Below are 23,830 nucleotides of genomic sequence, written 5' to 3'. Positions count from 1 at the left end.
AAGCTTTGGCTCTGAGTTGGGGCAAAACAGATGAAGAACAGGGAAAGAGTAGTTTTTCATTTTGTTTACAGGACTGAAGCATACACGGGTTAAAGGAATTACTCTGAAGTCACACAGAAAATCTTTGGCAAAATGGGAGACCTTGCTAGTCTCAAACCTGGTCTACACTTAAGGATTCAATGGCACAAATACACCACCAGCTGAGCTCCATCAGACCCAGGGCAGAGGCAGCATGTGCAGCAGTGTTGACTTTTCTCTGAGAAATTGTAAAATGAAATATTTTATGGTTTTAGAAGGGGTTTTTCTAGAATAAAATCTGTCCACTACTATTAACTGGTATTTACAACTACCCAGACTAGGCATATGGAGAGAAAACAATGCCAAGGATTGAAAAGACTGTATTTGAAAATAAACTAAAGATATCTCCTTTTTTATGTTATTTTTTCATTGTAGTATCAAGATCAGTGAGTAAAGAAATGATAGGTGCTAAAATTAGCTTCTGATTTCTTTTGACTTATATCTATACATTTGAAAAAAGCAAAGAAAGCCTTTTCCAGCTCTTAAGTGCAGTCAGAAAAATGTGTCAACACTAAATTAGTAAATCCTTAAATTTGAAAACTAATACATTGGAATCATGAAGTCCTTAAAGTACTTTTTAAAGGTCGTTTTGAATTTTTAAATATCTTCTTCCTGAAGTTCTAATAGGGATATGAAGGTTTTTTTGAGTTACATGTACTGTATACTAAGAAATTTCCTTAGAAGCTGCATGATGCTTCTAAAGCACAAACTGTCCAGTAGAACTAAGTAAATAAGGGCCTTCTTTCACCGTGGACTAATAAAATCCTTTGGCATTTCAAGACTTTAGAGTTAATTGTGTCAGAATGGGTAAGTAGTTATGAATTTGTAAGTTTGTAGTTGCTAGGTGGATAATTTTCAAAATTATTGATATCATCAGTGTTTTTATTAGAGAAGTGTAACTGAACTAACAGGTTTATTGTATGGTTTTTATTTTTATTTCTCTAGCCTCCAAAACTCTTATAAATAGTATGCTACGGGACCCTTCTCAGATTCCAGATGGAGTTCTAGCAAATCAAGTCTATCAGGTATTAATCACACTTGTTTTCTTTGATACGTTTTTTTTTTTCCTGTGGCGATTCTGTTATCTGCCTAGCAGAGTACAAGATTTTAAACCTCATTTAATTACTGTCATCATAAACTATCAGTGAGGTCAGAGTGCACTATAAATGGCAGTGCAATATTTGTGAGGGGAGCATTTCACTTTTTAATAGCTTGCTTTTATAGTGAATAAAAGCATGCAGTTTTTGTTTTCTGTGATTAAATCTGAACAGCATCTGATAGCCTTTTTGAGGAGAAGTAATTACTGTTTTTAAGATACTCTTCAACTATAATGGTTTTGTAGTTGCCCATCAGTATACTGCTTCTCTTATTTGTCTGCAGTGTACTGTGAATGACTGTTGTTATGGACCACTGGTGGACTGCATCAAACAGTATCCTTTCCCATAAAATTTTAGGTGCACAATTGATGAGCTTAGACTGTGTGGAAGAGATGTGTCTAGCTTTAACCTGACATAAAGTTCTGCTTCACAAAACACGTTTCATACTCCTCTCTTTTACATTCAGTCAGCTAGAGGGTCACTGCAGAGCTTTCTCTTACACTAACAAAAATCAGATGGACCATGGGAAGATGTCAGTTTGGTGGTTACACATTCATATGCCTGATTGAACCTCTTTGGTTTTGATTAGTTGAAATGCATATCTGGTTTTCTCTTAAGAGTAGGTGACCATGCTTGGAGTGGTGGAGTTGGACTAGATGATCTCTAGAAACACCTTCCAATCTCAGCTATTTTGTGATTAAATTAATAAGTTTCATAGTGTTCAACTTTATGGCTTTTCTTTGTTACAAATATGAGTTTTAACTGAAATTTTTTCAAGTGAAATTCAGGTGTGATTGGCCAATTAACATTTTAAACTCCTATCTGACATTCCAGTGCAGTTCTTTTATTTTCTCTTCTTCTTAAAGGAGATTATACTAGCTGTAGTAAAACTCCCCTACATATCCTGATTTTCCAGGGATTTTTTTTTGTAATGTTGAAATAGTTAATTAGAGAGCCATACAGTGAGTACACTGAGGGAACTCCACGTGGCACTGAGTGTTCCAGACTAAGATTAGAATTTGTTTGGAATGATCACTGAGAACCCAAATCTATTTTAATGAATAGATTACTGCAGGAGTAGCTCTTCTGTTTCAGTCTGCAGTCAAAGGAACAATTTCAAAATCATGGCCTGCTATCACTGAGCAGGCTAGTAAGGCATTTCCCTCCCAAGTCCTAGAGAATCATTGCATGGATCTCTGCATGCAGTTTGGGGGAAGATCTTGATTTCACTGTACAGGTGCAGGATAGGAAAGCTACAGTGGTGTTTAGTTATGCATGAAAAACAGTACTTCCTGTAGTTGTGATACATGTAATTGTCACTCCTTAAAAATACTTTCTTTCCACTGGAAGCACTTGTCTGGTGTCTACTAGAGCCTCAGCCCTGCTCCCATTAACTTTAACAGCAGCAGGATAGAGTTCTAATTGTCTTTGTATTTTGTGCTTTTAATTTTAATTTTCAATATTCATTGAGATTATCTTCACAATTAAAGTGCACTGAAAGTGGATTGATCTAATAAACCACAAATTTTAAAGGGTTGTTGATCATTAATTTCCATATCCAGAATTTTAAGATTAATATTTTGTGGATGAGCAATCTGGCTGTAGTCTTCTGAAAGTGTCATTTTTAAAAGTAATAAACACACATATGTAGAATTATGAGCCATTTTTAAGACTTACTTGCCTTCAGTCTAGAAAAGACTTTTATATCCTCTTCAGGTTCTGGCTCAAATCTGTTGTTGAATGTGCAGTGACATCAATGATAATATGGAGGAGTTTTTCAATTCCATTTTGGTACAGAAAAGTTTAATACTAAGCTTTGTGAGTGCATTACTGCAGGTATGTTGCTGAATTAGATGTTAATTTTGAGGTGCATAAAACAGTTAAAAATCAATTTAAAGTTAAGGTTTTAAAAGCATAATGTCTTCTGAAGGATTGCATATTGATTTTAAATATAACTATCTAATTGTATATGCATGGACTAAAGTATGAAGTCAACCTCTTTGTAAATGCCAAGAGGCTATTTTTCAGTAATAGTTCAGATGCTTACGGGAAACTAGGCTGCTAGACTGGATGAGTAGAAAATGGCTTGTGAGGTTATTTACAAGTTTTGCCCCATGGTCATTGCCATACATCAATAACAGGTATTATTAGAGACTAAGTGTTTCTGCTTATGGTGCATTATAAATTCTGTTTGCAGTATTTTTTTCTTACCTTTTTGCAATTCTTCATTTGTCCCTTTTGTTCTGAAACTTCTAGTAGAGTTTAACATAATACATAGTTTCAATTGATATAAGCTGTATGTACATATGAAATGATTGCATAGAACTAATTTTTTTCTGTTCAGTATGAAGTGTTCATATAAGTTAAGTAATTAAGTGTAATGGTAAGGTGATCTGTAGTTTAAGTTCTCAGAAGTTATTTTAAACAGAATTTGGCACTTAACTGCTTTTAACATAAGATCTTTTATCATATTGTTCCATAGGATTCTTCTTAAAAGCTTCCGGAATAGAACTTTGCCCTCCAGGAGGATACATAAAAATATTTAATATGGTGACTTTTTTACATATTGCTAGGAGTAGCACATTGGATCAACAGGCTGTCATTGAAGTGAAAAGGGCTTCACTATAAAATATGATTTCACCCTTCCCTGACATTAGTTCATGCTTCTGAAAAATCAATTAAAAGGATGTTTTTTTACAGTAAGATGTTTCAGATGGATGTAGTACCTATCAATTTCAGAATATAAAGAAAGAAAACCAGTCTGTTTCATCCTTTGCTGGATTGGAGAATTTATTACTCGTCAGTAAAGAGCAACTTTAAAGGTATTTAACCGCATGTTTTAGGATCACACTTCCTTTTATATTTAGAAGGAGAATAAATAAAAAATTGAAATATTGCCCTTAATTATACTGAATAAATATGGTCAAATGGGTCTTCATTCTGTAAAATGTATGCTGTTGATAAAATAGTCTGATTTTCACAAAGTTAGTGTATGCTTCTGAAAATCCTTGTAAGGATATTCAAAACCTGAAGTTCAAATCACTGATCACTTCTGAAATGCAGATGAAGGCCAATCTCTGATTAATTACTTCACCTATGATGTTTTTATGAAGTTGCATCTTTTCCAAAGTAATCTTCCATTTCTTAACCTAAAGCTATCAGCGCTATTGGGCATGAGCATGAAGTCTTGCTGCGAGAAATGCTTTTGGAAAAAAATCTCTCTTTCATAGGTAAGAATCTGTAGTAGAGGCTAGCCAGTGAATTCTTAACTTCAGAGATGTTGGTGACTGTTTACCCAAGATGAAAATCAGCCCAAATGCTCCCTATATTAGGTAGTAAAGGAAGACTAAAATATGATTGATGCTGTACATGTTATCTTTTATTGATTTAGAACTGAGCAGGAACTCAGTTACCTAATACCCTATATATACAGCACATGCACAGGCTTGCAATTAATATTTTATAGAATAAGTAGCTGAAAAAAATGCTTTAATATCTGCTGCAGTATTACTTTTGGTGTCATGAGATATTAGCCATAATCTAGGCCTTATGAGATTTAGGAAGAAGCATAAGAAATAATAGCTTCACAATGCTTTATGTATTAAAGAACTGCTAGAAGATTCACTCATTTACCTTGCTGTGCAGTTTCTGCTGAATTTTTGCCCCCTGCTTCCCAATCAATGCAATTACTCTTTTTTACACTCCTTATTTTTAAAGTTATTTTAAGGATTAATTAGTTAGGAATTTACTTCCATTTTTTTCTTTTAGCCTGCAGTATGTTTCTTTTACATGAGTGCCATTGAAACAAAGATTCATGTTTAAAGTATCCGTTCTCTATATGCGATAGTAAACAGTGACTTCTTAAATCTTGGATTCCTTATGAGATGACAGCGAAGTGAAATGCTTTCTTCTGTTAATGGTTGAGCATTGTACTAAATTTGTGTGAACAGGGAATTTTGCTGGGTTTACCTGACACTATGATCTCTCCTGGAGATATGTCAGGTTAAGATTTTGGAAACCTTCAACAAATTTAAGAAGTTAGAAAGTGTTATTAAGCTTTTTAAAAGATTTGTCCATATCATTGAGGAACAGACTTAGTGTGCTCTTTTATTTTAAAGTGAAAGAAGGACAGGATTAACTCTCACATACAATCTTGCAAATGACACTATGAAAATAGGAAGAGACAAATTTTCTTATTTAAGAGCATAGATACAGGTAATAGACTTGCTTAAGCTGTGATTGCAGAGATGATGGTGAGTTAAAATACCAAACAGTTCTAGGAACAGTAAGTATAAAACAAACGGCCAGGAAAGGTTATGGAATCACCTTCAATGAAGAATTCAAGGCTACATTTGACACTCATCTATCAAAGCAGGTAATGAAATCAATCCTGTCACGATACAAGGGAATGGACTAGATGACTCACTAAGGGATCCCCTACCCAACAATTATCATTTTATTTGGTTTGTGTAAGCTTATGCAGTATAAAAATCACATTTAAATTGTGTGTTTTACAACCTTAGATATGCATCAATTTTGTCTTTAGAAATTAGCTCCAAGAAATTTGTGCTATCAAATTAAAACATCTAGAATGGGTTAACTTGTTAGAATATGAAGATAGAAATGAGAGAGCTTAATTTGTTGTTCATGTTTTATGTATAGTGAAGTATTGTTTAGTCATGATTTAAGATATGTTCAGATTTGTATTTATTATGTCTGTGGTCACCTGTGTTTTCAGGTTCTACATGTGTTTGGGGTTTGGTGTATTTTAAAAAAAAACCTTTCCCTAAGTGTCTGCAAGATGAACCCTACCAAGTCCCTTGCAATACAGCCTTTCCTTTCTGAAAACCTGGTTTCAAAACTGCTTGAAGAAGACATCAGGAAAACAGAAGAGATGACAGTATTTCCCATAGGTCCACAAATTCAGGCTTTTTTGCGTAATACTTCATTCCAATTTTGAAGATTGCTTATTATTTACATGGCTTATGACATGTAATTCCATTACTTTTTAACACATTTTAAAGGAACAGCAGTTCTGTAGTAGTGTACTATTACACTGTACTGTTCTTCAACAATAGTCAGGGGGTTTGTATCAAATGTGTTCACGTGGGCAACAGAGAGTCTAGTACAGGAGAAGAAAGTAAAAGGCAAAGGACACAGTGAATATGAAGTGCCCCAGTATAGTCTGAGAGCATGAAGCAGCATTTCAGGTTCAAGACAGAATTTGTCTCTTTCTAGAGCAGTTAGCTTTCAAAGCCTGCAGATCAGAAATAACATCTTCAGACTCACCCTGGAATTGACTGGAAACCTATACACACTAGTGGGGGTTACATTTTATTAATGCACTGTTCATGAGAAGTGCTTCATATACCATGTCCTCTCTTCAGCAAAAACACAGCTCTCAAGTCTTTATCACTTGGCCTGAGATTAAAGTGATCAAATGAAGCATTCTATCAAAAGAGGCTCACAGCTTCATAGACCATACTGAAATGCCAGGAATTTCTAGGTTCTATATAGGATTTTTTTTGTGTGTGTCATTATCATGAATATATTAGGAAAGCTTTTAGATATATGGGGAGGTACTGAGCTTTATCCTCCTTTGGTTCCCACCAGTGGATATAAATCATGAAATCTGATCAGTGTTTTCTGCTGTAATCTTAAATTTGCAGTTGTAGCTCATTCATGCACCAACAGAAGAAGGCTAGTAATATAAGAACAACGGTGTGTTACATGGTTATGATCGAGTGTGGCATTATGGTAAAGATGAAGCTGCAGTTTTGTTGAAAATCTAAATTAATGGGGTATCTGTTGACAAACTACTTATTAGGGCTGTTTCCACATAATTTCCAAACCTGAGGATTTATAAATGTAGCTGTCAAAACTGCTGTGGGCTGGCTTTCAAGCAGTTATTAAATTATTCTCTTAATCCATGCTAGAGTTTAAAGATGTTTAGAGGTGCAGAATGCTGCCTCTGTCGTTTCCAGACCAATGTGAAACATAACCTGGGCTGAAAAGCTAGAACTTCTTTTTGATGGGGTTATGGTTTAAAACAAAAATTTTATGGTGATTATGGGGAGTTCCAGTACTTATTTTTTCCCCAGAGTTATAAAGCTTCAAATCACTTCGAGAAATAGTAATGTAAAGTTATGTTTCTGCACATGATAGACACATCAGTAATAAACATGCTTTTTTAGTATGTTTTCCAATGTTAATCACAGAACAGAATGCTAGGAGAAACCATGTAAAGACATTCAGAACCAGATTTAAAACAAAAAACATGTTATTTTCCAAGCCATTAATTAAAAGGTTTTAAAAGTAATCGGGCACCCTTGAAAGAATAATCTGCTGAAGAATATTAAAAGCAATGCTGATGCAGATTCCAGTTCAGAGACCTGCCATGTTGACCTATTGAAACATATTTTTACATCTGTTTTGGTTTTCAATAAGTTTTTTTAAGGTTCATTTCCCTTATTTTGTGATACTGGTATCTGTTAGATGTGAAAGAAAAGACTGATCTTTCCATTGCTGTTGCGCTTAAATGAACAAATTTCAGCTGAGACATCCTATTGTCTATCCTAGGTTGTTTTAAACTATTAAGAGCAGGTTGCAGTTAACTAGATTTGGATACAACTGTTTTGTTGTTTGTTTGTTTTTTTGTTTTTTTAATAAGGATGAAAAGATTATGTAGAACATTAATTCATTTTTATGTTATGGCATAAAACTCTCTATTCATAGGCTCTGTTAAATTAGAACCTTCTTAATCTTAACATCATTTATCTGTATACATGACATTTTAAGTTTTAAAAAATAGCCAAAAACCAAGTCTGTCTCCAAATCCTAGAAATGTTTTTCATTACCTGATCATCTGATCAGATGATATAATAAAGTGTCTATTTACAGCATAGTCTGTTTATAGTGAAGAAATGCTCTCAAAATTAAAAAAAAAAATATGGTACCACTCAAAAAGAATAAACATCTATTGCAGTTTACACTGACATGAATGTTCAGCTTTCCAAATTTACTTCTGTCCCACTTTTCAGAGTTAGTTCACTATATAAAATCTTTCAGATTTATATTCTTCAGTGAAAAAGAGTGGGAGAGTTTGCTTTTGGCACTATTACAATATTTTGATTTCTAAGTTTGTATGTTTTTGTTGTCATTAAAATGTTACTTGTACTCAAACTGCTGACCTTTCAGGATTTGCACAAAGTATTCAAAAACTGAGTTCTGAACATTGGCCATGAAACTACTGTCCTAACCTGATAAATGGATTGGAAATAAGCTACCCAACAGTGAGAATGGACCATTAATTTTAATCAAAGGTGATGTAGAAAGGCGAATGGGATGCATGACAATGTCAACAGCCCAGTAGGTGTTAAGGGGCTACACAGCCTTACTTGTTACTAGGTAGTGCCATTAGTTGAGCTTGGGTGAAGACAGAAAGCCATGCCTGGAATTGAATGACCAGGTCACTCCAAATTCTAATGAAGAAATGGTGTTTCAGAAATACCAATGTAATGGTATCAGAAATCAAGGACAGTAGTTTAAAAATATTAAGGGGTGGCTTGGGCTTTCTTTCTTTCTTTTTTTGTTTTCTTTAAAAGGGTGCATCTTTTGCCTTTTGCAGTTTTGTCTTGCTCACTCATTATTATTTCTTGAAATATTCAGCTCTAATATTTGTAAGCAATAAAGTTGTAGACTTAATGTTAGCAGGATGTCTAAATCTTTTTATGTTCAGAAATTGGATAAATTCTACAGAATCCAGAATGCAAGAGAAACTAAAATTATGACTCTTCTCTACTTTAATAAATTTCTGGGAGAGGATTTTCTTGCTGGTTTTTTTAACAACTTTATGCTAACACTAAAAATAAAACCAAGGCAGCAGCAACAGTATATCTACATTTTCGTGTTGGTAGGATTAATCTTAACATATCCGAAGGTGGAGAGACTCTTCTTTCAATCAGTGAATATACCTCTTTATTTTGAATATTTGGAGGTTATAAAATACTGTATGACAGCTTGAATTAATGATGTTTATAATGAAGACATAAAAATGCAGGGATGACAAAGAAGCATTTTTATATCCATGCTTCAGGTTTTCTACAAAGGTTCATTTAATCTGACACAGCATTGCATGCATAAGAAAGATATGTATGACTGCATTAGTAATTCTTGCACTCTTATTTAAAAGAAAATTAATTATGCTGCTGTCTACTTAATGGAATAGTTTTATAAACAGTAGTTCTTATTTTCTATGTACAGCTGAAGATCAGCTTCGTGCAAAGGGTTATGACAAAACACCAGACTTTATTTTAGAAGTGCCAGTAGGTAAGTCCTTTAAAAGAATTTTTATTATTTTGTTTAGAGGTGTTCATGCTAAAATATTATGGCTACTTAAGTGAAGCATATTCTAGGATACTGCAAATAAGTCTCTTCAGGAGTTACCCAATAATTTTAAGAACTTCTAGTTTGAGTCAGAGATTTGATCCTATATAGTTTTACCCAGTGTTTCTTCTTTAGTCTCTGCATGTTTTTACCTCATTATCAAGAAAAAAGGAAAAAGAAAGCAATGGTAGGAATGCCCAAATCCCTGCTCCCTCTAATGTACTCTACCCACTGTCCTTCTGAACTAAACTCTGAAATACCTATAATTGTCTTTTACTTCTAGACCAAATCAGTTCAAAGTAGTCTTAAGAGTATTCTGTTACACCTATAGGTCATTGCATCAGGGTTTGTCATTGTGCAATTAATCTTTTGCCATCACTTTGCATCTAAATACAACTCTGAAGTTCTTTACTGTTTTTTAAAAGCCTGGATAGCAAGAAAGAATAAGAAATAAAAGTAAGTATAAAGGTTATGTTAAAGTTCATCTACCTTTTCTGGTCTTGAGGCCATGTGACAGCTCTTCAATATCAGCAGGTAGGGAGAATTCACAACCTTTCTAGGTAACATACGCCTGTGCTCAGGCACTCTCACAGTGAAAAAGTGGTTGCTCATGCTCAGGTGGAAACTCCTGTGTTTAAGTTTGTGTGCATTGCTTCTGTCCTGTGACTGGACACACTGAAAAGAGCCTGTCTCCCTCTTTACCACCTGCTCTTCAGAAAGTTTATACATTAGAAAGATTCCCCACTAATGTGGACCACAATAAACACAGTATATACTTGGTATAAGGTACTCACTTCTATATTAGAAACATGAGATTATGTCCCACCTATTCAGGAGCCTGATTAAAAGAAAACTAGAAAAGCAACTATTTTTTTTTAGTAATATTACCTTATTAGAAAGAAGGTTAAAAATAGCCATTAATTGATTTGCATAGATTTGTCTCAAAAAAATTCAAACAGTAATAGTACCTTGCTTTTTTCAAATTATTATAATCACTTGAGAATTACAGAAGATAATGTTCTACCTGTTGTCTGATCTGAATGAATGTATAGCAGCCCTTGGATTCTCTTCTTCCTGACTCAGTACATAACTAGGAAAGGCAAATGTTTCTTAGAAATTGCTTCTGAGCTGATTATACCTCAGCTATTATATCTCCTGGGATCTAAGGGTGGTGTGGCTGGGGAAAGGATGTAGTAGTACAGGCCTACACAAGTTAACTGGGTTACTGATAGCAGGGTAGTGGTGGCACATAGAGCTTAGTGTTGTGACTTCATCAGTTATTTTCCCAGATTTCCTGAGTAATATTGCACTCTGTGGTCAATCATTTGCTGCCATAGCCTCTAGTAATCTTTCTGTATTGTGCTCCTGGATTTGCATGTTCTTTGAAAACCTCATTCCAAGTCAAATTTAGGCGAAGGCATCATGGTTGTGGATACTGTAGGTAACTCAAAATAAAGGTAACATTTTTAAAGACCTTAATGATCACCAACAACATCTTTTTGGAGAAAGAATGGTCTCTCAGAGTGATGCTCAAGATTCCTTCTGCAAAATTATGTTGTCAACTTCAGAGAGGACATTTCTTTGTCAAAAAAAAGAGGATTTTATTAATATTAGTCATTCACTCCTGCAAGAAATGAGGAAAGACATGAACCAAAGCAAATACCAAAGCATTAAAAGAAACAGAAATTCAAAATCACTTTTTTTCACAGAAGCCTTCTTATTCCTAACTTCTTTCTGATGAAGCATTACTGATTTTGCAAAAGGAAGGTAGCAGACACATGTCCAGGTTAAATTTCCTTCCCTTTCTTACACCTTCCATTCTGGATTGGTGGCAAGTGTCTGTCTTTAGCAGCTTAGCTAACTGTTTTTATCATTCATCAGAAGCTTCCAATTCCATACCTGATAACGGCCTTCCAGCAAAGTAAGGGAATAGAAGAATACAACTGCTTCTTAGTCTACTCTTTTTCTTTACATTCTGCTTGTGTTAGAATAAATGCAGATATGTGGAACAGGGTGTAATTAAACTGAAATTAATGTGATTATCTGTTAAAGTATTTTCTGGTATTTTTTTTAAATGCCCTATGTGCATATTTGAAAGATAATTTTTATAAATATGTAACTCAGTTGCAAGCATGATTTATGTGGTAGATTGTGGAGTAAATAGAATCTTCTCTAACACAGTCTTACAGGCTTTTGAGTGTGATTTTCAGAGTTCAGTTTATTTTCTGCTGTCACCCTAGCTGTGGAAGGACACATAATTCACTGGATTGAAAGCAAAGCCTCATTTGGTGATGAAAGTAGCCACCAAGCCTACTTGCAGGACCAGTTTTGGAGCTACTGGAACAGGTATATTTCTGTTATTTTTCCTTATAGATAAATAGGACTTCATTTTAAAAAGAAGTTACTGGATAAAACACTACTGACTCTACATGTTATTAATCTGCCATTTTGAATGTCATTTTCATTTCAAGTTGGTGTGCTGAAATATTGGTGAAAAATTGAAGTCTTAATCATTAACATGCAGCAGATCTATGTGGTGATTTTACATTAATGCTAAGTGACAGAGTAAGTTATTTTGGTACAGAAGTTATATGTCAATTTTTTTAGTACCTGAATTTGAAAGGAGATTTTGCTGTAACATTTTGGAATACGTGCAAGGTGACAAATTTGTTAAAAAATCTTCACAGTCTAACCAATTGGGTTTTGTGTATAAAGGATACTATTGCTCATTGTCATTGTAAGTAGGACAGTACTGTTTCACAGTGGGTTTTTTAAATAAAGTTTTTCTTTTGTTTACTATTTACATTTGAAGCAATAATTACTATTTACATTTGAAGCAATAATCAAGTTGAAAATGTAAGTATTTGCAGGAAGGTAAGGAGGGAAACAAATTGTGCTAGACAGAATTTTGTGGCATGTTGATGGTATAAAGGTATTTTCTTTTAAATATGGTTAAAATATTTCTGCTTTATTGTTCTAAAAATCATTATCCATGTTACTAGACACCTCCTCACTGGAGGATTTTTTTCCCAAAAAGATACTAAACACAATGCTTCATCTTCAGTGCCATTTTTGTATGTAGTAGAACCCTAAGCAAGATAGTGAGTGAGGTAAATTAAATTTTTAATAAAGGATTTTTTAAAGCACAAATTTAGAATTCTTCTCAGTGTCCACAAGAGAACATCAGAGGGATAGTGGAGAACATGGCACAAATGTGTGAACATGCAACAAAAAGGGGGTGTGTGCCAATATCAGAGAGTAGTCTGGTGACTGTTAGTATTTCAGCTGAATGTGAAAATCACTAGCATTACCTTTGAAAATACCTTAAAAGAGGTTCAGTAAAAGGCAGCAGAGAAAGGAAAACAAGATCTTGATAATAACATCATCAAAGTTCAGAATTATGCTCTGCAGCAACATTCTTGATTGATTTGAAAAGGACCTGCTCTTATTTGACAATCCCAGAAGGCAGAGAATTGGAAAATTTGAATAAAAGTAATGGGAAACTTGGAAGGCTGTCAATTGTTGGATGAAGATATTGTACTTTAGGAAAGTTGTAGAAAATAAATTGTGAAATACAGAATATAAAACTTAGAAAGAAACTTGAGTATATACAATATCTAAGCAAATGGTGAGAATGGCAGGAAAGAGTGTGATGCAAACAGTGCTGAATTGCACATCCAGTGTAAAAGAAATGGAGCAGCTCAGGCTGGGAGAAGGCCATCAGATATACTGGAATACTTTCTGAGTATAAAGGGTGTGTTTGAAGGGATCCATGATGGTATCAGAGAAAAGCAGCTCCAATAAGTGAATTTTAAACAGATAGCATGAGCATAAAGATACTAAGTTGAAATGGGGTGAAAGTTACATAGAGGGGTAGGATGAACAACTGATCCAGTTGTTTTTTGTAGTAAAACTGCCATTGCAGTTCTGTCCTATCAACATTTTAGTGTAAAACATTTAAGAATAGTGTGTACCATTTGCATCTGACATTTCCAAAGGAAACTTCTCTTATACTTTTATCAAGAAACCAAGACATAGCTAACTTCATTTTAATTTTAACATGTACCAATTACTAATTCAACTTCAGAAATGGAATAACATCTCTCACTGAGCTGTTAGTCAAGTATCTTTAATGTTGCAAGCTAGACTGGAATGATACGTAGATCAATAAAACATTTTGCAAGTAGTTTTGAGATTTTGCCAAATCTGCTGTTATAGCTGTTTGTATTGAAAACAACTACAAAAATGGTTGATTCTTAAATATAGTGAACTTACATTCATATTAAGGAAACTAGAACTCCATTGTAAGATTTGTCACACCCTAAATCCAAAATCTAGGTTAATTATGGAAATTAGGCAGATTTCTATGCAGTTTTTTTAAGGAATAAATCCCATTAGTTTTAATTTTGGTACCGTTTGGCCAAGTGGACAGTGCCACATCTTCTGAAATGAGTTCTGAATTACTGTAGCTTCTAATATAATGACAGTTGGGTTAATGAATACATGTTGACAGATTAGGTTGCATGTAGGTTAGGCAGTTAACTTTCATTGGTCTCTGAAACTATTTATATGAAAGGACACAGGTGTAGCTGCACAAACTGTGAATCAATTTTGTATTATTTAATCAGTCTGTGCAGAGGTCTCTCAGTGAGAACCAGATTCTCAGTCAATTCACCACACCTTTGTGTCTCCCTTCCTCTTGAAAGAGAAATTATTTGGACAACAAGCATGAGTTCACAATAGAGATGATACAACACTCAATAAATAGTTTGGTGTTTTGTAAACCTGACCCATTGGTTGAACTTAAAACAGAAATTAAATTCAAGAGAAAATCTGTATCACCTGTTAGATGTGGATAAAAATACAAATCTAGATACTTTGAAAGGAATGAAAGTGAGAGGTTTCAGACCTATTCCATTCAACTTTTTTATTGCTTCTCTAAAAATTAGGAGTCAAACTGGAAAAGTTTCTGCATTCTTTTCTCACATGTCACAGATGTAAGATGAATTCTACTCAGAATCTGACTGAAATCCTTGAGCATAGCTGGGGTTTGTTTGCTGTTATGTGTATATTTCATTAAATCCTGTACTTTGTGCTAACTAAATCTGTGAGTGTCTGTACTGACAGGAAAGAAATGGCACTTTCTCATTTAACAGAACAGCTCCCTAGATGCAGTCAACCATGTCTGTTCACCTCAGTGCAGAAGAACACCTTTTTATTACTCTGAGTTCTGCAGGGACAGCTTAGCAAGGCTTTTTATGGCTCATACATCAATGGTATTGTTAAGCAATTTTCAATTGCAGTGGTGCACTGCAACCTCATCTTCAAATTAAGCTTCACATTAAAAATGTACAAAGTGTACCTTGTCAGTGGATTTGCAGTTATAATTTAAGATGTTGTTTAGATATTGAGCTTTTTCAATAATAAAGAAACAGGAAAAGGCAAGTTTGGTCTTGCCTATTTCCAGACTGATTTTGCAGAGTGATGTTTTAGGAAAAAAAGCTATTTTATATACTGGACAGACTTAGTATAAAGTGATTCATATACTTCCCTCAGTATGTTTGTTCCTTCAGAGTGGTGGTATCCACTGAGCAGGCTGTAGTTTACACTGCTGCTGGGTAAACAAAAAAAAAAACCAAAATATAATTGCTTTGTGCACATGTAGTAGATACCACACTTTTCATTTTTCACTGGTCTACATTGGTGTATTTGTTGTAAGCATGAGAATAAAAGCTGTTGAATAGCCTATGTGACCAAAGGTAATTTGGAGAGCATGAACAGGGAGTTATGCAGATTGCACTTTAAAATGGGGTCTATGAGCATGTAAATTATTTTAGGATTTAGATGAATGTTGCTGTTCCTTTTCTTTTTTTTCTCCATAGTGTCTGATTTTATAACTTTTTTCTAACTTAAATTAAAAATTGGAGTCCTGGCTGTAAAAGTCTGTTAGTCAGAGCTGACAGGCATGACTACTGTATTCTAAGGATATACAGATCAGCAACACATGGTTCATACAGTAATTAGTGAGTGCACTGTCAGTGACTTGCTGTAAGAAGATACAAACTCAAATACAGCAATTTACATTTTCTATCTTCTACAAGCATGGCTAAGGCATATGTACAATCTGGAATGTAATTTCTAGAGAGTCTCAGGAGAAAGCTTGACGTCATTATTAGCTAAAGAAACTTTACTATATGTGAGGAAGACCATAGGAAAATGTCATATTTGACACTGTTATTAAACTAAAGGCATTTTCACATAGTGGAAAGAAGCATTTCATCTTCTCTTTGAATGAAAATGGTAGGTCATCTCTGTACTAAATTTCTTCCACCATTTGTTTGTGTTCCAAATGCTGTTAGTCCTGTGCTTCTGCTTTTTTGAAAGAATAAATAAAAGAAAGTTTCCCATAAGTAATTTTAAAGTAGTAATCACACTTTTTGGAAGCCTAAATTTATGATTCAGTGTGTTGTTAATTGGTATATTATGCCTGATCTTGAGACTTCCGTTCATAGCTATCACTCATAGTAAAATTATCAAACTACCATAGAGTCCCGTCAATTAATAAAAGGATATTTATTTCAGATAAGTGCAAACACAAATGATGCAAAGGATTGTATTTCACAACACAAACACAGATAATGTGTTCCTAGGGTTTTTTGAGAAGAGTGTTCTGTTCAAATGCATTTACAGTTGATTGTGAGGATGAATGATATGTGAGCAAAGTCTGAATCAGGACATCAGAATTATAGACGTTTTTTGCTGTACATCTCTTTAAATTGGTTTAACAGGTTACTGTGAAGACTGTTGAAGGAATAATTGTTGTCTGGTTGTAGCTGGTAGGGGAAGAGGGAGATCTGTTGTGGGTTTATGGATGTCTGTTCTATTAACAAGTTCAGTATTCTTCAGTTGCAGATGGTTTAAAAAATTGTATTGGTGAGTTGAAAGCCATTCTAACAACCTGACTTGGAAGAAACCTTGGGAGTTACATTTGTCAAGTGGCTAGGAAAACTGTTCATGCATACCCAGTATCCAAAGCAGCCCAAACATAAAGAACTGAAAGGTCATTCTTTTTCTTGCAATATGATGGTTTGTTGACATATTTTGACACACTGGTACAATGCTGAAAGGTTTTGACCTTACTTCAACACTGAGGGACTTAGGGTTTGTTTAGCTCTCTAATGCTTGTAGATTTTCACACATGCTGGGTTTTGCTATGCTCCTTTTTCTCTCCCTTCTGGCTCCACTTAAATTACTAAATAATCTTAAACAAAAATGGATGTAGATAGAAGAGAGAGTTTATGGTGATTTTTACTGCTTAGGACTTTATATAGTAAGCTTCTTCAAAACTAATTAACTTTTTTTAAGTGAATTACTATGCCAACTTGCTAACCTTAGTAGCACTGAGTAAGATATGTTTGTTTATAGACAAGAAGAGAACCAAAAGCAGTGAAAAATGCCATTTTCTACTAGTTTATTAGTAGAAAATGCAGTAGTTTACTTGGGAAGATGCTAAAACTATGTTCTTCTGCAAGATAAACAGGTGCATGTGTGCATTCAGATATACATACGAACACATACAGAGGCATATCTCTGCACTTCACCAATGTCCTAGATACATTTAGCCTATTTCCAATAGCATTTGATATTAATTAGTTTTGTCTTTAATGACACATGAACAGTATAGAAATCAACATGTAGCATATGAAAAATACATTTTTTTGCTCCAGCTCAAAAGTAATGTTTTTAGATCTTACCTGTCATGCTCTCTTCAACAATGTGGTTGAATAACAGAGCATGAAACCATTTTCACTGAGACCATGGCTTATGCATAATGTTAATAATGTTAATATTAATAATTGCTATAATGTTAATTGTTTTGTTGAGCATTGTAGATTGTTTGGGTTTGTATCAAAACTAATTTTTGTCAAAGCAAAGAAAGAACAAACCATATTTTACTCATAATTTATATTTGAATGATTGATATTAAGTATGTATTTTCATGCATTGTTCTCCTTAGATACAGTATTTAATACAGACATGAAACTGGGATTTTCGTTATAATTTAATTCCCTTATGTAGGCCTCTTTCACTGCTAGATTGTTACATCCTGAACTTAAAAAATAGTACGTGAAGCAGTATATATCTTTGTTTACATTATTTTTCCCTTATATTTTTCTGAGCTGTCTTAAATATTTTCTTGTCACAGGAGATTCATGTAATGTAGCTAGAGCATTTTCAACTTTCTTCCATACTGCTGCATGGCTTCAGCTCCAGTTTTCCTGGTATTTCTCATTCAGATTAGACAAGCATCTAAGTTTATGTACAATAAGATCTGACAGCACAGATCCTGCTATTCTTGCCAAAGGCCTGGTTGCAGACACTCCACTATGTCAAAGAATGTCAACCCCCCACAGACCTTACCTTTCAGAATTCCTTGTAATTTTTAATTGACATTTGCATCTGACATTTTCAATGTATGTTTTAGTGTTGGTTCTTTATCTACATACTCATAGTTAAAACCAAACCAAAGCAAAAAGAATACCTTCTTGTAAACTATGATATCATATATTTTTTATTTAACGAGGTCAAGTTGCTGGGCTGAAACTCAAGAATGATCAACTCCCTCTTCCTTTTTGTAACTCTGTAGGTGCTAGTCTAATCCATTTCAAATTACAGTTGAGGAGGGTAGTAGGCATATAAAGTGAAATTTAACTCTTAGTACTAATGAACAAAGCGTAAGTATATTATTGTTACTATGCATCATGTACAGAAGGGATACAGAGATTTCAAGGAAATTTTAAGAATACTAATAGAGACTTTCCTTTGAGTCAGGTACTTGAATATTGAAAGTGAAAATATTTGTACCTGTATTCATGCGAGATATGTTAACAGCATAATATTGTCAATGAAGTAAAACTGGCAAGTATGTCATTTAGCTACATGTCACAGTTGTTGGGCTTCTTTGCCTTCAGAAATCTCAAGTTTTTATTTGCGTTACCATACTAAAAGCCTAATAAATTAGTTTCAACATAATTATCCATCTACTAGAAGTTAGAATGAAGGACTACAGTTGATCATAAATGTCACAAAGCAGAAAAAGTAGAAGCAGCATTTTGTCACAAATAATGCTGCTTTTCTTCTAATTAGTTAATTTACATTTTGCAAATTAAGGGCAAGATTCAGACAGAAGATAATCTAGTAGCATATCATAGCTTTACTGACCTGTATTTGTATATGCCAAATTTAAGTTAATTAGAAATGTAGATGCTGTTTGTTTTATCTGTCAAAAAGCTCATGTTAAAAAAAAAAATCTAGACACACTTTTTCCCCCAACATTTATCATCTAAATAATAGTCTTGCCAAGATGGCAGCCTCATAATAAACTCTTTTCAGTGGAGTGATGGGTAATGAAGCTTGCTTGTGAAGGCAGCGAAAAATGTTGTCTAGCCAAATGTGTGGATATGATGGCTAGAGAATCAGTGGACTTTCTCAGTCATCAATCTTTTTAGTAACCTCTTACACATCTGAATATTTTGATAGATGATCTAATAATTGAGTTATCTATCTTTCTAACTATCAGAGTTCCATAAAAATTATTCTCACATGCTATTGAATATTATATATATTGAGCATCCAGTAAATTTTTCAAAAAAGGTCCAAGAGGTGGAGGAATTTTTTTTTTGTCTTAAGCAGCCTTTAATATATTAAATGATAAATTACTATGTATAGAATAGAAAACTATATGTACTAATATAAGAAAAAAATAAATAACATCACTAGCTGATTACAGCTAGGACTCAGTAAATAAGGCATTTAAAAGCATGAGACTGGTGAGGTTAATGCACAATCTAAGAGTAATTTGCAGTACAAGATGAGTAGATTTAGTAGTCCCTGGACAGTTAATGGACAGGAATCACATTTCCACACAGTTTAACAAATTCCTTGTGCCTAAGTCTTGGCTTAGGCAAAAAGAAATTCAGTGTCACTATGGCATACCACGGTTCCATTCAGCCCCTGTGAGAGCTCTGAGAGAGTTTCTTTTGATTAAAGATGAGACTGAAATGTATATATTGAAACTTTGTACATTTTGTTTATTCTGAGCGATTGTACAATATGGATATCTGTTTCCAGAGCACAAGAATCTGCTTCCCTAGAACACTAATCTTGCATTAAAGGAGGCACTGAGGATATTTGGATAAGTTGCATTAAGCACATCATCAGATGTGTCTTAGTAAAGCTTTTCAGTGGCAGAGCAAAATAGTTATTGGTGTTGGTGTATTTTTTTAAACACTACGTTATATTATTCTTAACTTCAAATGCATTTCTGGTTGGGTAATAATTACTTTTACAATAAAAAATATATTATTGCATTAAGAATATTTTTAATTCAAGTATATTTTTTCTGCCTCAGTGCTACCAGTTTATGTTCAATTACATACTTTTGTAGAGATTGTAAAATGTTCCTTCTTGTAAATTCTTGAAAACTGTGTGATGGGGACTCATTTTTTAATTTATTTTCATTTTTTTAGTACTTTGTTTGTTTCATAACTATAGCAAGGCATAAACAAGTATATTTGATGAGTAGTTGTCCAGTTAGCAAAGGAGCTTTTCTTTCTCTGTTCAGAACAAGAGTGACTGGAGTATTTTGTTGAGGATATCTAAAAGTTTTTACTCATTGCAGAATTTTGATGGAAAAGTATCAGAGGGATTTTCTTTATAGTTACTACCTACTTAAAGGAGAATGAGAAGGATGGATTTCAAGGACTTGCATGTTATCATCATTTGACACCACTTTGTGAAAGTATCATTGACCCTCATGGGACCCTGCCACTGCACATGGATCTACAAATCGAACAAACTTTTGGCGGTCTCACTGGCAGTGGTTGTGACTCTTATGATGAGCAAACAGAATTCTTGATGTTTATTAGTTCTTGCTAAGCATGCGTAATTAGTTAGATAAAATTTGTGTACATGTAAAGCAAGACACTGAGGTAAGGTGACTTGAGTATCAAAAATGTAGAAGCTTACAATAAAATTTAGCTCTGAAGTTCCACATTTATCTTGCAATATTGCATCCCATTTGATGCATTTTTGCATCAAATTTTGTCTACATTTTTGTCTTCAGTAATATTTACATTGATTTTATGCAATTTTAAGTTACATAAGGATGATGTTACAGAAGTATAATTTAAACCTAGAGCTAAGGCAGTAGGAAACAAATTACAAAAAAAAAAAAAAAAGCTTAAATTATTCTCTTTTATTACTTGTTGAATTTTAATAGAAGAAAGCTAAAATTGCTTCTGAATGTATAAATTCATAAGCAACTAACTGGAATTTATCAGTCAGTGTTATGTGGCTTCTTCTGAACTTAAGTAATTCTAGTTAGCATTTGTAGCATTTCTGCTAGAGAACATATTAAGCTCCTAAGAATGCGCAGTGTGTTATGCACACTTACGTATATATTTGTGTATATACTTCATGAATGTTTAGATCTTTATTTAGGAAAGAAGTCTTCATTTCCCTCTCCTAATCAAAATAGTAAGCATCTGTGTTCTTTCTTTTCATTTGATTAGCATGCTCTCATCCATCACTAGTCTTTGATATGAACATCAAGAAATCATGTCCTTTTGTTTTAAATGATAAATGTTCCTTTGTCGTGAATACTTACAGACATTCCAAGATTTACAGCTGAATTGTCAAAGTGTAACTGCACAGCTTCTCTGATGTGTGACATTATTTGTGAAATAAAGAACTTTTAATTTTTTATGGGTAGGCCTTAAATATTGACACTGCAAGGCTAATTTAGTTGTGATGCTGCAAAAATTTTTCCTTCATCTACTGTTTTTCTAAGACGTAGTTTATCACCAAGAGAGAATCTCAGCATGAGAATCTCTGCAGACATTCTATTTACATGTTCCAAGCCTGTCTCTTCATGTTTCATTATTTAGGTCTGATGTCTAGTTAGCTCTTATCAAAACTAATGCCATCTGAAGTACCAGGCTTCCGGTGGTCACACAACCAACATAAAAATTTCTGTCTGACTAATATTATTAAAGACAGTATCTCTTTAAACCTAGGCTCTGTTTCAGTGTCTAGATCAATTATATCTTGGAAATTCATTTCAGTGAATGAGTCACTACTTGTTTCAATAGATGAAATACATCTGAAATTATATTCTGCACATATCTAAATTTTAAAAATAGCAAAAATACAAGTATTTAAAGCTTTGGTACCATTCTTACTGTGTCTTGATGCTGCTAAAGCAGAAAGAGCTACTATATGGCTGGCTTCTCATTGTTGGAATAGTACAGTAAGTTAAAATGTTTTATAAGACAGACACCTAGATTGGATTTCATCAACTATTTTATCATCTATTTGTAGCAAAATTTGAATGTGGCAGGCAAATAGGTAATTTAATTTTAGTTCCTACAGAAAGCTGGTGTTCCTTGAAATCTCTGGGTTTACTTACACAGGATAAAACATTTTTTCCTCTTTTTTTTTTTCTCTTTCATTTATTGTATTCTGAGTGTATCATGGTTGAATTCATTTCATGTTCTGAGTGCTGAAATGCTGAAATTAAATCTTTGAAATTTATAGTTTCGAGATATTGCTATTTATAAGCTTTAAAATTTACAAAATAGTTGAGAGAGGAATTTAGTGAGGGATCCCATAGAATGATTTAAGGACCCATAATCATGATTAATAATTGCAATATTTTGTTTATAATTGCAGTATTTTGCAATGTCAGATATACAATACACTGCAGTAATTAGAATCTTTTTAACTTTTTATTGTTGCTTTCCTCAGAGATTTTTACAGCTTCATTTCTTGTGTAGTCAATTTTTTTTTATTCCAATCTTGCTTAAATTATAAAGTCATGTAAAATTGATCATATTACTTTTATCTCTTTATCTGGAAAGTGCTATTTATTTTAAAATAAGGAAAATTACACATATTTCAGTCTTTCTGTAGAAGACTACTTTCAAAAGTATATTCTCATTAACTTGTTTCAAAAGGAGAAATGTTTTGGATCCTTTGCAACACAGCCCAACAAAGTGAAGTGGTATTTTCTGTCATACGAAGGATGCCTGTGAGTTTTTGAGATGCTGACGCTGTAACCAAACTTGAAGAAGACAATGATGGCAGTGTGCTTCTGTCCAGAGTTAATCAGCTGCAGAATTTGTAAACTGCATATGTGTCAAAGTTGAAAATGTTAGCACTCTGATAGAAGCTTGAAAAGGTTAGAGCTGATAAAAGCCATCAGCAGTTAAAGAAGGTGATTTATGGGAATGTAATGACACAAAATGCCTCATTTATCACTCAAATATAGATAGGTTAAGGTTTCTGTGTCATACTTTAAAAATTTGACCACTTAGAATTGTCAAAATAGGTACTTAATTGCCCATCATACATTTCAGTTCAAATTTCCTTTGCTTGAATTTTGGTGATTTTACTGTTTTGCTTTTCATATGGTTCCTTTTAAGTCATTCATATTTCATATTTATTTCATATTTGTTTCAAATGGTATGCTCAGTGCTCTGTTAGAACTTTTATTAGGTAAAGCTGTTGATTTGAATGCTGTCCAAATCTTTTGTTGATTTACAATTTCATTCAGCCTAACTGTAAGGAAAATAACTGAAGGTTTCGTTTTCCTCTGTTCTATACCACTAATTCTCATCAAGAGTTTACAGCTTTCTAATTCAATCCTTACATTTCCTCTCCAAACTGAAATACGAGATTTAAAAGTGAATCCATCAACTGGTTTCCAGTTCCAGTCACTTAAGTTACTGTTTATCTCCATGCAAATTAAATTTAATCCAAAACTACCAGTACTGTTAAATGATCCTAAAACAAAATAAAACTGTTTAAAAAAATGCACAGTAGTATGCTATTCTTTTACTGATTGATGTGAGGATAGCAGCAAGCAAATCCCATAGATTTGAGAGTGACTGGTCTTATTTTAACTGTTCACTGTTTCATCATAGTGCTGTAAAAAAAAAAGTAAATGCAAACATGGATAAATACTCATTAAGGAGTTACCTATAAGGCAATATTTGTAAAATAAAGCAACTAGTCTAAAGACATTGTATTAATACTAAAATACAGGTTCAGCTGCCAAAAAAAATTTTGATCATAAAGTTTCTAAAGATACATTTTTCTTTACCTACTTACCCTTTTTAAACTATTTCATCCTCCTATTTCTAGATCTTACACAGAAAATTCTGAACAGAATAATTTTAATTTTTAATATCAAAAAAACTTACCTTTTT

The 23,830-nt window shown here is 33.5% G+C and overlaps 1 protein-coding gene across 6 annotated transcripts in view; it reads left to right on the top strand.

The window, feature by feature from the left end:
- Window positions 1-23,830, top strand: part of CDIN1 (CDAN1 interacting nuclease 1) — a 125,753-nt gene that overhangs the window by 51,838 nt on the left and 50,085 nt on the right. For 4 of the 6 annotated variants that reach the window (XM_069017707.1, XM_069017706.1, XM_069017711.1 and 1 more), the window contains 5 exons: window positions 1,024-1,103; window positions 1,459-1,508; window positions 4,338-4,405; window positions 9,438-9,503; window positions 11,801-11,906. In XM_069017707.1, coding sequence (XP_068873808.1) covers window positions 1,024-1,103; window positions 1,459-1,508; window positions 4,338-4,405; window positions 9,438-9,503; window positions 11,801-11,906 — 370 coding nt within the window. Of the gene's footprint in view, window positions 1-1,023; window positions 1,104-1,458; window positions 1,509-4,337; window positions 4,406-9,437; window positions 9,504-11,741; window positions 11,907-23,830 lie in introns of those variants that run through there. The other 2 variants (XM_069017708.1, XM_069017709.1) reach the window with 2 other exon arrangements.

Source organism: Aphelocoma coerulescens, chromosome 5 (genome assembly GCF_041296385.1).
Source record: "Aphelocoma coerulescens isolate FSJ_1873_10779 chromosome 5, UR_Acoe_1.0, whole genome shotgun sequence".
Taxonomy (NCBI): domain Eukaryota; kingdom Metazoa; phylum Chordata; class Aves; order Passeriformes; family Corvidae; genus Aphelocoma; species Aphelocoma coerulescens.
Note: the sequence above shows the minus strand (reverse complement) of the source record. Positions and strands in the feature narration are given on the sequence as shown.